The following is a 13681-nucleotide window of genomic DNA, read 5'->3' as shown; positions in this document are numbered from 1 at the left end:
AAGAAAGAAAGAAAGAAAGAAAGAAAAAGGAAGGAGGGAAGGGAAGGGAAGGAAGGGAGAGTGGAAGGGAGGGAGAGCAGAAGGGAGAGAGAAAGGAAGAAAGGAAGAAAGGAAGAAAGGAAGAAAGAAAGATAGAAAAGGAATAAAGGCTATGACACAGAAAGGAAATGTGGTAATAATGGTCAGGACAAAAAAATGAGGCCTTTGCATACCTCTGTTGTAATAGTTTGACCACTGAGACATGTGCTAGACAGTTCTAGGTACATTTCCACATCTGTTGCTAGATCTCGTTTTAGCTGGGGAAGGGTAAATTTAGAGGAAGGGGCAGCATATATATTATATAAACAATATCTTCCAATTTTGCAGAGAAGACAGGGTGGGTGTTTTAAGTATGAGTTTCCCTTCCTTCCTCCCTCCCTCTCTCCCTCCCTTCCTTCCTTCCTTCCTTCCTTCCTTTTTTTAGAGAAAGCAAACAGAGCTAGTCTATCTGCACAGCTCTATGGAAGATGGAAGAACACGCTTGGAGTACTTAGAAATAATATAATATTTCTTCCTGACAGGGCTTCCTAAAATATATCCTATGGAACACCGCTTCCAGGAGGTATCCAGAGAAAAAGGGATATGGTGGTCACACCATCTCAAAGGCACTGACAGGTCTTGAGAAAAAGAAATCTGATTGATTTTATTTACACTGGTATTTCTCAAACTTACTAGAGTACAGATTACTGTTTTTCTCTAGAAACATCTAAGTATATTCTAAGAAGTAGTGTTTTTTTGATCACATTGAGAGAGACTGAACTGGTTTTAGAGGTGGGGAAGTGTGGCATACAATTAATAAATAGATCGTTTCCTGGCAAGCAGACAACCTGTAAGTCTCCAGAAAAATTTCACCAAAGTGAAACTCATTTTGAAATGCAATTTGCCCCCTACATCATTTGGTATTTCTGACCTCTATGTGGCTAAATGACTAAGCTATACAACAACAAAAAACCAGTATTCTTGTGACTTAAATTCCGTGTCCTGTCACTGGGAGCATGGGCCCCCACTCAGGACTCCGAATTAACATATGCAAACTTAGAGTTCTCATTGCACAATCTACGGATGCAACTGGAAGATGAAGGCAAGAGCCTGACTCACTCTTCTGACCCTTCTCTCTTCAGAGGCCCCCTGAGGGTATCACTAGAGCCAACTCTACTGACTCTGCATTTATGAGTCCATTCCTCATCATTGCTCGCATCTAAGAACGGTTCTGGAACCTTCGTTCAGAGTCTTAAAAATCTGGGGCCAGGATTTTCAGAACCATCTAATTGCTCCCGCACTCCCTGCCTGTCTCTGCAACTCAAGCCCAAAGACGGCTAAACCAGACCAAAAGAATGCTGACGTGAGCTGCCTCCCAGAGAGGATTTCCGCAGGCTTTCCAGGTGCAGAGTGAGTCCAAAGTGAGGGCTTCTGACGTCTGTGCCTCTCCCCAGAGTCCAAGTAGCACCTCTCCGCTCTGACAGAACGTACTCTTCCAGGAGCCGTGGGGCTCCATCGGCTGCTGTACGTAGCCCCTTTTGTCAAGATGTGAAGCATACCACACCGTTCAACCGGGCAGAGGTCAGCATTGAAAGGAGGATGATGGAAACCAGTTATGCAAATCTGGTCAGCCAGGGTGGTCGCCTATGAAAGTTCCCAGAAGCCAGAGGTTTCTCCTGATAGGATTCCAAGGGCTGGATCTGACAGCCAGGTGGACAGTTTGTAAAAGACCAGCGCCTATTTTAAAGATGGCGGATTTAACCGCCAACCTTTGTACAGTGGGGCTCTCGAGACTACAAGTGCAAAATAAAAGGAGAGGCCAAATCTCCAGTTCCAAGACTGTTTGTGAATGACTTACCTCAACTTCCACCTTTGTGAAGAGCTGGCAGAAAGTGAGCATACAGAGCTGAATGCTGAGGAGAAAAAAGAACAGGCCATCTTTATACAGTAATACAAGCATCATCTATATTACCCGACGATCCTTTCTTTATAGGCAAACACTGCCACGTCACGCTTCATATATATATTTTGTGCTTATAAATGCCACACGGCAGCTGTAACACTCCTTGGGCATAAGCAAGTATCCTTGATATTCCAAAGTTAAATCACCAAGTACAACACCAAATATGTACTTGTGAGTCAGAGCTGCAGCTCGGCAGACTAAACCCCAAATGTGAAGTCTCCTTGACAACTCAGGCTTGTAGGCCTACGAGCCTAGAGAAACTACCGAGGCCACATTTTAAGGTACATACATGTGCTTATAGGAAAACTCCTGAAGTGAACATTACATTTCAAAACCCTTCTCTGATATTAAAAAAAAAAACAAAACAAAAAACCAGTGGGCCTTTCCCTAAAAGCAGAAACTTTATCATAATTGTCCCAATTAATAATCAATATTTTATTTAAGGAGAAATTTTCCGAAATGTTTCAAATTTCATTGCAAAACCAGATAAAGGCTTTCTTTAAAGTGGTTAAAACCAACCCTCTCAAAGATAATTTCTGAAATAGTTGTTTCTATGTACCTTTCTAATATATATTTAGATTCTCTGGATAGGATTTCTATGGGATTTTTATTTCACCTCATTTAGACAGATGACCCAGAAATCTGGCAGAGTGGATCATACTACATGAAAGAAATCAACCAACCTTTTTTTGTGTTTAAGAAGCTAAAATATGATTTAGCTATAAAAATTATTTAAAGGGGCTTACTTAAGACACGAAATTTAGAAATTTAAACAAGGAACTTAGTTAAAAGAAGGAATTTAAGAAATAGATGTACCAATTCCGTATATAATTATAAGTTGTTAAGTATTGGTTGTCAAACTTCGCATCTGAGAGGAAAAAAATATTTTACTATCAACCCCAAGCAAATAAAATCAATCCACATTGTCTACTATAAAGTAAATTGTCCCTGAGTTATTTAAATTGAACTTTTGAATTTGGTGATTCACACAGACAAATCTGTTCTGAAAATTCTGAATACTGGAAGGAAGGAAGGAAGGAAGGAAGGAAGGAAGGAAGGAAGAAGGAAGGAAAACGAAACAAACCAGCATAAGATCTCATTGAACCTGTGTTGTCCAAACAACACTTCTCAGACCCACACAAAATGGCTTTTCCATAGCTGCCCTTTCTCTGAGTGTATTCCCCAAGTTTATTAACTCTCTCCCTTAGGCTGTCTGTCTTGGTATAGAATCTCTTCCTTAGAATCTGAGTCTAGACTAGCCCTGGGAGCAGGAGCAACTGAGAAAACTGACTTAAGAGTAACAGATTCAGTGCTAAATATCGTATGAAGCCCACTGGAAGATTCAGGCAGAAATGAGAGTGACCACAGGCCAAGCACAATGTGGCATTTGGACAAAACAAAGCTGTGCCTTTTAAAGATTTTGTGTTTATCACTCCTAAGAAATCTTTAACTCCTCAAAAAGTGTTTTCCTCTCTTTTCTGAATTCTCTCTCCTATTTTCTTCTTCCCTTTGTCACACTTGTTAGAAGGCTGGTTTAACCAGAACACTCCATTTTCTATCCTGATCCCCCTTCCAAGAAGGCCTTCTCCTACTTGACCTTCATGCCTACCTGGACTGCTGAAAACGTTTGAAAAAGCCATACTGAGCGCACTGTGCATCTGAAGTCACTATCTCTGCAAGGCATTTAAATTGTCAGGGCCCTAAGGATGACACAACTCAGGAACTATAAAGACACACTATATCCAGTTTGTAGGCACTCCTTTTTCTAAAACACTCTCATACTATTTGTTTCTTCTCACTTGCTCTCGTATAAAAAGCTGAAAACCAAGAACACGAGATCAACAGTGGCACAAAACACGTATTCTAGCCAAATAAATAAACTGATTTCCTGAAGAGTTAAAGACCACATAATGCCTAGATATTCTTTACAATTTGTGGTCTTTATTTTGAGTGTCGTTTACTTAACTTCAACTATGAAGGACTGAAGCGTAATAGGAACATACATGTTTCACATGTTAATAAACACTAACACATGTGAATGGCCCATCAGTTACCTATTCTGATTTAAATTTATTATTTTGATGCAATTCACACATACAAAATGGAGAAAATTGGTATGCACCATAAAAAAAAATCTGACTTTCATACATTGTTTGGATTATCTAAGAGGTATGCAAGGAAGTCACAAGATACTTGAAGGCGAATGAAGATTCCCTTTTAAATAGGTCCAAGTGGTTGTCTGTGCATCGACAACGTTATGTAAACTCTCTATGTAATAGTATCAAAAGGCATTGCTGGGTAAGCCCCAGGCAAAGTCCTCACATCCAGGCATTTTACATGGCTCTCACCAAATATAAACCAGCTCAGACTTATCCAGGGGGAACTCGACAAAAACGTCTTGAGAGAAAGTACGATTGTACATGCTCTGTTCTTTTTAGAGGCCTGTTTCAGTGCAGCTTGCTTAATGGCGAGCTGTATTCCTCTCCTGTCTTAAATGTTTATAGAAACTGCTGATCCCTCTGCTTTTAAAATCCAAGAACGGAACTGAAAGCTTAGCTATTTTCTCAACTCAGATCAGACATATCACAGCTATTTTAGGCCATATGACGCAATGACTCCGGACTGCTTAAACCGATATAGTAAAACAACAATGGAGACACCAGATAACATGCTAAATCTGCAAAGGGAATAAAACTACAAGATTAAAGCTAAGTAGGGTGCAAACTGGGTCACTGGACTGTTTCTTAAGGATTGGTAGCTACACACGTGAGACCCGCAAGAACACGGCAGACAGCTAGAATTCTGCACGTGGCCGGCGCTGGGGGCTAACAGGAAAGACAGTGATGCTCTCTACAGACTTTCTCCTTTACAAGATTCTAGGATTTGATTAGAAATCTTTACTTTTACAAAAACAAGGCTTAAAAAAAAAAAAAGGAATAAATAATTTTTCTTTTTCTTCCCTGAACAAAATTTATATAAACCAATAATAGAGAGAAGCAACTTACAATGTATATCCCTGCCATGTCCACGTCACGGTATCCTACAATAACAAAGGTGTTTAGACTGTTAGTTCAGAGAAAAAAAAAAAAAAGCTAAATAAAATCAAAATCTTATTTTCATATTGGTACTCATATACATCCCTGCTGAATTAAAAGCAGTATGTTGAAAAGTAAAACAAGCCTATTAAACAACAGCAAATTGCTCTAGGAGTTCTTGGATTATATCTCTACATGGCAAAAATCTGTTTTCTATACGTAGCCACCTATCTTTTCATGAAATTAAGTTGCTTTTAATTCTTAATAGAATTCTGAGCACGGTTAGCTATTTTTTCTCCTAATGTGAACACATCTGGATAATTAATTTGTTTATAAAGCCCAGAATATATCAGTTCTCAAAAAAAAAGAGGGGGGGGTACATGCTTGGGAGAAAAGATTAGAGTAGTACATAGTGAAAGGATTTACATAAATGCCAAATAGGCAGAAGTAAAATTAAGTAAATCTTGATAGATATTAATTTTTTAACTAGGGGATGTCCAAAGGTGAGAAGACAGCCACTGAAAGGAAGTTGAATTGATCGAGAACTCTTGATCTTAAGTGACATAGATAATGAATCATTACATTCTGCTTGTTCATGGAAAGTCTCTAGTAGAGAAAGTTCCTCTCAAGACAAAATAGATTCCAAAAATTCTTTCTTTAGGAAAACGGTGGCACAATAATATCCAGAAGACAGCAGTGTGCCCAGCTGGAGTGGAAGTCCCTGTTTCCTGAGCCAACCGTGCACCTTCTATAGGGTGACAGCTTCTTTTCATGTATCTTCTTATTCACGTTACTTGCCAAGAGTCCCACAGCTAGGAAGTACTGAGCCAGTAATGAAACCCCAAGCCAGTCCCAGATTTATCCTGTGACACCAGCTATCCCTCCAGTAATGACCGCTGAATCAGGAAAAGTCTCTTTGTAGGCTCAGTGCAAATCACAAATCTATGCACGTTTCCTGCTACCCAGGCCAATAAGAGCCTGAATCTGAGACTTCATTGGACCATCACAGTAACAACAGAGGAGAAACTGGGGAAATGCCTTCCTGGAGCTTAGAAATACCAGAGACATCGTGTAATATTGGTGTCCACAAACACGTGCCTCTCTTGGCAAACTTCTAGAAATGAAATGTGGCACGGGGAATGGGGTCTACCCATGTGCTTCCAACCTCTGTCTATTCAGAGCTTTCTTCAAATTCTAAAAGGGGTCCCAGAGGATTTGTGCTGTTCGGAATGTCTGAGATGTTTTCCCACGGTCAAACACTATGCTTACCAGCTTGTTCGGGTACCTAAGGAGGATCGGCTGCACGGGAACCCCTGGAATGAAGGCCCCTAAAACCACATTGAGACATTACATCTTCATATAGGACATGAGGATTACTATAAAGAGAATTAATAATAAACGGTACACATATACTTTACTGCTTTAAGAATACACACAAACTGTGAAATGTTGGTAGAATCCCCAGTGCTTTACCAAAATGAGAGAGTTCTAAAATTCAGAATTAGGAAACCAAGACATTAAATGTTATGCCCAAGTCACTGAAAAGATTTATGTACATCCCCACGTGTTTTCATTTTCTAAATACTTATTATACAACAGGATTAAAAAAATAAAAATAATGGCAAAGTCAAGACAAAGAGAAAATGGGGAGAAGAAAATCTAAATCAAAGCAAATACTTGTAGCAAGAACGAGCCCCACTTGCTAGAAGTGAGTTCTAACTTGGGCTCTGAGCATTCCAGCAGCCAATACAAACACATGTTAAAGTATTATCAGTTACTATGAAATTACGTATGAAATTATACATCGCTATGAAATTTATGACTTTATAATATTAAAAAAAAAGAGTGAAGTGTAGAAGGCATCTGAAGGCATTACAATGATCACTTGTTTTCTATTAGAAAACACAGGACCTGGGGTGTCTGTGAGGGTAGCCTTGAAGGAAAAGAAGAATCTGCCAGTGGTTTCTGCGTGTGCATGGATATGTGTGTGCATGTGTGTGCGTGTGCATGCACACACACACACGCGTGCACACACACACACACACAACTATCCAAGGAAGAAGGGGTTGTGATACCAAAAGAGAAAGTAAAGGAGTTCTGCAGATTCACTGTGTTAAAAACTTTTTATCAGAAAAGAAATGCCCAGAACAAACTAACAGATTGTTTTGTGTATTAGTATCAAATCATTTGAGAAATCTTCCACAGTTTGTTATAGTACATAATTTAATTGATCTCACCTGGTTTAAAAGTAATCAAACAGGAACGATTAGTACAAGTACCTTCTGGGAAAACTAGTATCTTGGGAGAAAAGGAATACGTAGATTTAATATTTCAGTCTAATGAATCGGTTACCTCTTTACTCAGTTTCTTACGACTTCACAAATAGCTGCCAATTCTTAGAAGATGAAAATGAAATAAAAGGCTAACACTTGATTCTACCGAAAACTAGAATCAGATTATTCAGTTTTCCTCTAAAAGAACTGTCGTCTGACCATTAAGGTAATTAGAAAACGGATTAAAGCTTTGAATAGAAAATACACTTAGCAAATGTTTCTTAATGATGATGCTAATGATCTGAAATAAACTTAAAAGAAGATATAGACCCTGAGACCTGGTCGGTCAAAGAGCACATTAGATTCTTTCCTCTACTGCTATACATCCTTAACCAAATCGTTCCTACTTCCTTGTTTCTGTTTTCCCTGTTAAATGATATTCACTCCTACAACACATAGTTTAAGGATATACGGAGGAAGCAAAAAGGAGGAAATACTTGCAGTATGCTTTATGCTCCCTTGAATTAGTAGACATATGGAATAGAGTTTAGTATCTTGTTTGAGAAAGTGTTTTTAGCATTTAACATAGGCCTTTGTGTTCTTCAAGTGAAAGACACAGAGCACAGTTAGTTTCCCCATTAACGGAACAGGCTGGATTTGCTAAGGATTTCAGGATCGGGCAACGAGTAAATTGCCAAGTACATAAAATAACAAAAAAGAAAAATCCTGCACCCACAGCAGTTAGTGTGTGTACTTAGTTAGTATTTGTATCGTTAAATAATTAGAAAGGGAAAACTTAATCAGCCTAATGTGCCACAATGACAGGCTATTTATGAAATAAAAATTGTAAGTGTGTGCAATTTCATCCCCCAATTTAAAAACAAACAAAACAGGTTTCCTATTACAACAAGATACACTATCAAACGTGGTTCATTCAACGGAAATTCTACAGCTACTCCATTAACAATGAACGGATACAGAGTAAATCATAAACTCTCAGATCTGGAAGGGGTTATTAAAAGCCATATAGCCTTTCCAGTGCTTGAATTCTTTCTACAACACTCCCCTCCCCCCGCTCAAGTTGTTGCTTAGCCAGTGCCTGCAAATTCTAGAAAAGGATTTCAGGGGCGCCTGGGTGGCGCAGTCGGTTAAGCGTCCGACTTCAGCCAGGTCACGATCTCGCGGTCCGTGAGTTCGAGCCCCGCGTCAGGCTCTGGGCTGACGGCTCGGAGCCTGGAGCCTGTTTCCGATTCTGTGTCTCCCTCTCTCTCTGCCCCTCCCCCGTTCATGCTCTGTCTCTCTCTGTCCCAAAAATAAATAAAAAACGTTGAAAAAAAAAATTAAAAAAAAAAAAAAAGAAAAGAAAAGGTTTTCAGATCAGATCATTCTGCCTCTGGACAGAGAGTTCCTTGAGGTGGGTGAAATGAGCTGAAATCTTACCTATTTGTTAACTTTTGCCCACAATCCTAGATATAGTCGTTGGATCCAAAGAGAAGAGTCAAACCCTTATTCCAAGTGTCACTTCTTCCTGGTCACTTTTTAAATCATTCCTCACATCCCTGGGTTTCTGAAACCTCCTGCTGGGTAATACTCCTCTTAGTATTTTAACATCTACGCATCATCATGGGTGGCCAGATCACAGGGCCAAGGTAGAGCGATACTTATCGGAATTATCCAGTAACTGCTGCCCCTCCCCTTACCTTCCAAAGGCATTCCAGGGGTTGGAGGTCGTGAGATGGGAGAGTCTGGAAAAGTTCTATAGGCGATTCCTTATATACCCCTTGATCTGAAAAGCTCTGTCTAAATATACTTTGGATAAGACTAAGATCATAATCGCTTTTTTTCCCCCAATAAACGTATACTGTTTAGTATACTAAACATACTGTTTAAACAGACTGTTGAGTATAATTGAACTTTGATAGGCTGTCTTTAAGATTATAAATAAATTCAGAGAATGTATTTTTTTATGACACAAAGTAAAAATTGGTTCAAAGAGTCCGGAGAATAAGAAAGAATGATACATTTAATCCCATGATATATCTCCTGGGGAAGAAGACTTCTGAATACTCACTCATTTATTCTGCTTCTATTATGCTGAAGACACCTAGCATAGGTGTCCCCAGATACTGCCATCTGTGGAGCCAAACGATTTCCAAGCACACAAACAAGAAACAAACTCACAGTATTCTAAATGAACGTCCCGTGTGTTTTACCTGCGGCCACTGTCCTCCTGATGTTGCTCGCCTTATTATTTCATTTATTGTGTTTTTTCGAGAATCCGGATCTACACGGGACACCAGCACTGGCTGCACAGCTCGTAAAAGTCCTTGAAAACAAACAAAAGGTCACAACTACGTCTTTTTTTTTTTTTTTTGGCTAAAGCTATCACAGCAATGATACTGTATGAATCATAAAACAAGTGTTATGTAAAATTAAAATACAGCAAATCAAAGAGAACTTTTTAAAAAAAACCCTCCAATTTAAAGTTTATAAGAATTTAGCTTCCAGAGGCGCCTGGGTGGCTCAGTCAGTTAAGCGTCAGACTTCGGCTCAGGTCATGATCTCACAGCTTGTGGGTTTGAGCCCCGCATCAGGCTCTGTGCTGACAGCTCGGAGCCTGGAGCCTGCTTTGGATTCTGTGTCTCCCTCTCTCTCTGCTCCTACCCACTCACACTCTGTCTCTCTGTCTCTCTCTCAAAAATAAATAAACATTAAACAAATTTTGAAAAAAAAAAAAAAAGAAAACTGATTATGTGAATTCACAGTACATACGAATAAGGGGCAATTATTAATTTTACTAAAATTTTCAGCACGACAGTCTTCTGAGTAGGTAGCTTCCTCAGGCACGCAAAATAAACCTCAATTTGCCAAAATTCCATTGCTAAACACCTTTCCAGGAAAATGCCATATGATACAAAGCACTGCGGCTACACTGAGGGAAAAAAAAAGAATGAGCGAAAGAAAGACAGAGAGAATTTTTCTGAGCTGAATGACAAAGCTGAGGACGCGACTGTTTCTCCAAAGCTCCAAGGCAACCTCAGGCAACCTCCACACCCACTCTGTCACCACTTGCGGCTTGCAATAACCTTGGGGCAACCGGGACCAGTCACTTAGAGACTCACACCCTAGGGAGAGACCATAGCACCTGGTGGGATAAGCATTTCATTTGCGTCATTATTTTATACGGCAGGAAGTACTTATTGTTCTACATCATAATTTTCAAAGAGTTTCAGGTCCCTCATGGAGATTCTGGGGCAATAATAAGAAAACAGAGTTAAGAGGAAAGACTTCGTGTGAGTGTGAGCCTAATACTCTCAAGAGAAATTCGTGAAATAGCACATAACACAGTGTTTTCACCAGTTCTTTGGTTCAATTCTCCCTCCAGAAAATCAAGCATGTTTGGTACTTGAAACTCGGTCTTTCTAGCAATATAAGAACAAAAGGAAGTGACTGGACCCTGATAAAGATATGAATTTAATAAGAATTATAAGGGTACAGGTAGGGGAGTCTCTAAACTTTATCACAAACTCATTCTGAAAATATAGTTCCTCATTAAAAGTAAGAAAATAGGGGCAGCTGGGTGGCTCAGTCGGTTAAGCATCTGGCTTCAGGTCATGATCTCGACGTTCGTGAGTTCGAACCCCGCACTGGGCTCTCTGCTGTCAGTACAGACCCCACTTTGGATCCTCTGTCTCCCTCTCTCTGTCCCTCCCCTGCTCTATTTCTCTCTCTCTCTCTCTCTCAAAAATAAATAAACATTTTTTAAAAAGTGAATAAATCGCTTTGAAGTGTTTCATTATTTTAAAGTTTTTAAAAAGCCTACCGATAGACTATATATGATTTTTTGCAAATGTGAACCCCAAGCATGAAAATATCTATATTGTCTTACAAGTACTTACTGCCAATCAGAGGCACCTGTGCGTTCTCGTTTCGAGACACCATGGAAGGTAACCCGGCTACGACACAGGCAATTCCATCAAAGAAAGTTGAATGAGGGGCAGCGACAAATATTGGTGCCTCCGCAGGACCCGCCACCTTTCCTTTCACGGTGACCATGAATCCCATGGATAAGAACATGGCATGACCCAGAAACTTCAAAACTGGTTGAGTAATTTTCCTTTGGAAATAAATATTAAAAAAAAAAAAAAAAGACACAATGAGCTTTGTTAATCTCAACTAACAGCAGGGCTTTACTCTAAAACACAATACAAAAACCCAAACATGTCAGAACACTTCATTTTAAGATAGGAGCTAAGAAGAATACAGCTAACAGTTACATGGGGTTCTTTTTGCCACGTACTATTCTAAATACCTTACATTTATTAATTTATTTAATCTTCAGCCCAATTGTACGAAATGGATTTTATTTTTTAGCATCCTCATTTTTTTTTTCTTTAACGTTTTATTTATTTTTGAGACACAGAGAGAGAGACGGAGCATGAACGGGGGAGGGGCAGAGAGAGAGGGAGACACAGAATCGGAAGCAGGCTCCAGGCTCTGAGCCGTCAGCCCAGAGCCCGATGAGGGGCTCGAACTCACGGACCGAGAGATCGTGACCTGAGCTGAAGTCGGACGCTTAACCGACTGAGCCACCCAGGCGCCCCACTCATTTTGCAGGTCAGAAAACTGAGGCACAGAGAAGTACAATTTCCCAAGGACAAATGGCTACTAAGTGGCTCCATGATTCTATGACTACAGACGGATAAAAATGAATCTTCAACACACGTCCCCCACTGAGAAATCCAAATCAGTATTGTTCTTCACAGGAGTGACCTTGGGAATGTACATTTGTGTAACAATGATGCTATCTCCCCAGACACTTTTAGAACTCTCATGCTGCATCAGTCCTCAGTTATTTTAGGAATAATTTTTTAAAGCCTTATTACCTATGTCATTATAGCTCTTAGACATCATCAAAAATCTTAAAAGCTAAAGTCACCAGCTCGCTTTCCTGGAAGTAGATGCACTTACACAATTTCAGAAATTTAACTGCTTACTTTTTTAAAAAGAATTTATGTCAGGGGCGCCTGGGTGGCTCAGTCGGATGAGCGTCCGACTTCGGCTCAGGTCATGATCTCACGGTTCGTGGGTTCCAGCCCTGCGTCGGGCTCTGTGCTGACAGCTCGGAGCTTGGAGCCTGCTTCTGCTTCTGTGTCTCCCTCTCTCTCTGCCCCTAACCCACTCGCATTGTGTCTCTGTCTCTCTCAAAAATAAACAAACATTAAAAAAAAATTTTTTAAATTTATGCCATTAAAGACTAATTAATTCATCAAACTGTGACAGGACCTCTGCTGGACACAGAAGACTAAGACTATCCAGTCCCTGTCCTTGATAAGCTCAGTTGAGTTGGGAAACAGAAACACATTCCTAGAAATGCAAACACAGGACGGATATCTGAGTATGTGAAGAGGCATGCAGTTTTCATGAAAAACAAAACCTGTGTCTTTCCTGTAACACATCTAATGAGAGCTTTAAAAAGTAGACTTCCTGTCTAATTCTCTCAGTACAATACAGCGAGGGGCTATTAAGCAACTAGTCACTGAGGAAGTTTCTCTGACTTTTATTCCACAGTAAGGAGAAGTGAGACACAGAAAGCCAATGTACTTTTCCAGAGGGCACAGGGAAATGACCATCTCTCTCCTTGCTGTTTAGAGTTCAGAGTCTATTTTACATAAGGATAAAAAGCTCACCCCTTTACCGAATTTCCACACTTATTTTTGATTTAAAGTGGTGTAGATTTTGACAACCGCATTCTAAAATATCCCATATTCAGAGCTGTTAAATACTTTTTTAAAGGATTTTAAAAGGGCTAAAAGTTTGGGGCTGCATAATTAATTTCAATGTTACCTGTTTGAGAGGAAGTAGAAATACTTAATTGGAAAAAATGGAACTTTCTTTTTTTTAATATTTATTTTATTTTTGAGAGAGAGAGAGACAGAGAGACAGAGAGGCAGCATGAGCGGGGGAGGGACAGAGAGAGAGAGAGAGAGAGAGAGAGGATCTGAAGCAGGCTCCAGGCTGAGGTGTCAGCACAGAGCTTGACGTGGGGCTTGAACTCACAAACTGAGACCATAACTGAATCGAAGTTGGTGCTCAACAGACCGAGCCACCCAGGCCCCCGGAACGTTCTTTTCTAACAGTTATTTAATCTGTTTTCTGGATTCTTAGATTACTCCTTCCATCGTGATAGGGCTTCATAAGCTGTTAACAACAGAAACCAAAGAGATAATTGAAAGGAATTGGCGAGTCATGAAAAAAAATCTCTCTTAAAGTATTTTTTAGGGACACACGGCCTTGAATCATAAAGCAAAGGATTATGATTTGCAAGGATTGAGGTGGTATTATTCTCTGGGGACACTGCCAGCCTTGTATTCACTTCCACTGGAAACCAG

The 13681-nt window shown here is 39.9% G+C and overlaps 1 protein-coding gene across 1 annotated transcript in view; it reads right to left on the bottom strand.

Moving 5' to 3' along the window:
* Positions 1–13681, bottom strand: part of LPCAT2 (lysophosphatidylcholine acyltransferase 2) — an 86191-nt gene that overhangs the window by 40337 nt on the left and 32173 nt on the right. Inside the window, exons 2-7 of the mRNA XM_049621213.1 lie at positions 11189–11465; positions 9503–9615; positions 7254–7314; positions 6286–6344; positions 4987–5021; positions 1877–1931 (exon numbers count right to left, since the gene is read on the bottom strand). Coding sequence (XP_049477170.1) covers positions 1877–1931; positions 4987–5021; positions 6286–6344; positions 7254–7314; positions 9503–9615; positions 11189–11465 — 600 coding nt within the window. The remainder of the gene's footprint in view (positions 1–1876; positions 1932–4986; positions 5022–6285; positions 6345–7253; positions 7315–9502; positions 9616–11188; positions 11466–13681) is intronic.

The sequence above is a fragment of the Panthera uncia genome, assembly GCF_023721935.1.
Source record: "Panthera uncia isolate 11264 chromosome E2 unlocalized genomic scaffold, Puncia_PCG_1.0 HiC_scaffold_19, whole genome shotgun sequence".
Classification (NCBI taxonomy): domain Eukaryota; kingdom Metazoa; phylum Chordata; class Mammalia; order Carnivora; family Felidae; genus Panthera; species Panthera uncia.
This window is presented reverse-complemented; position numbering and strand designations above follow the sequence as displayed.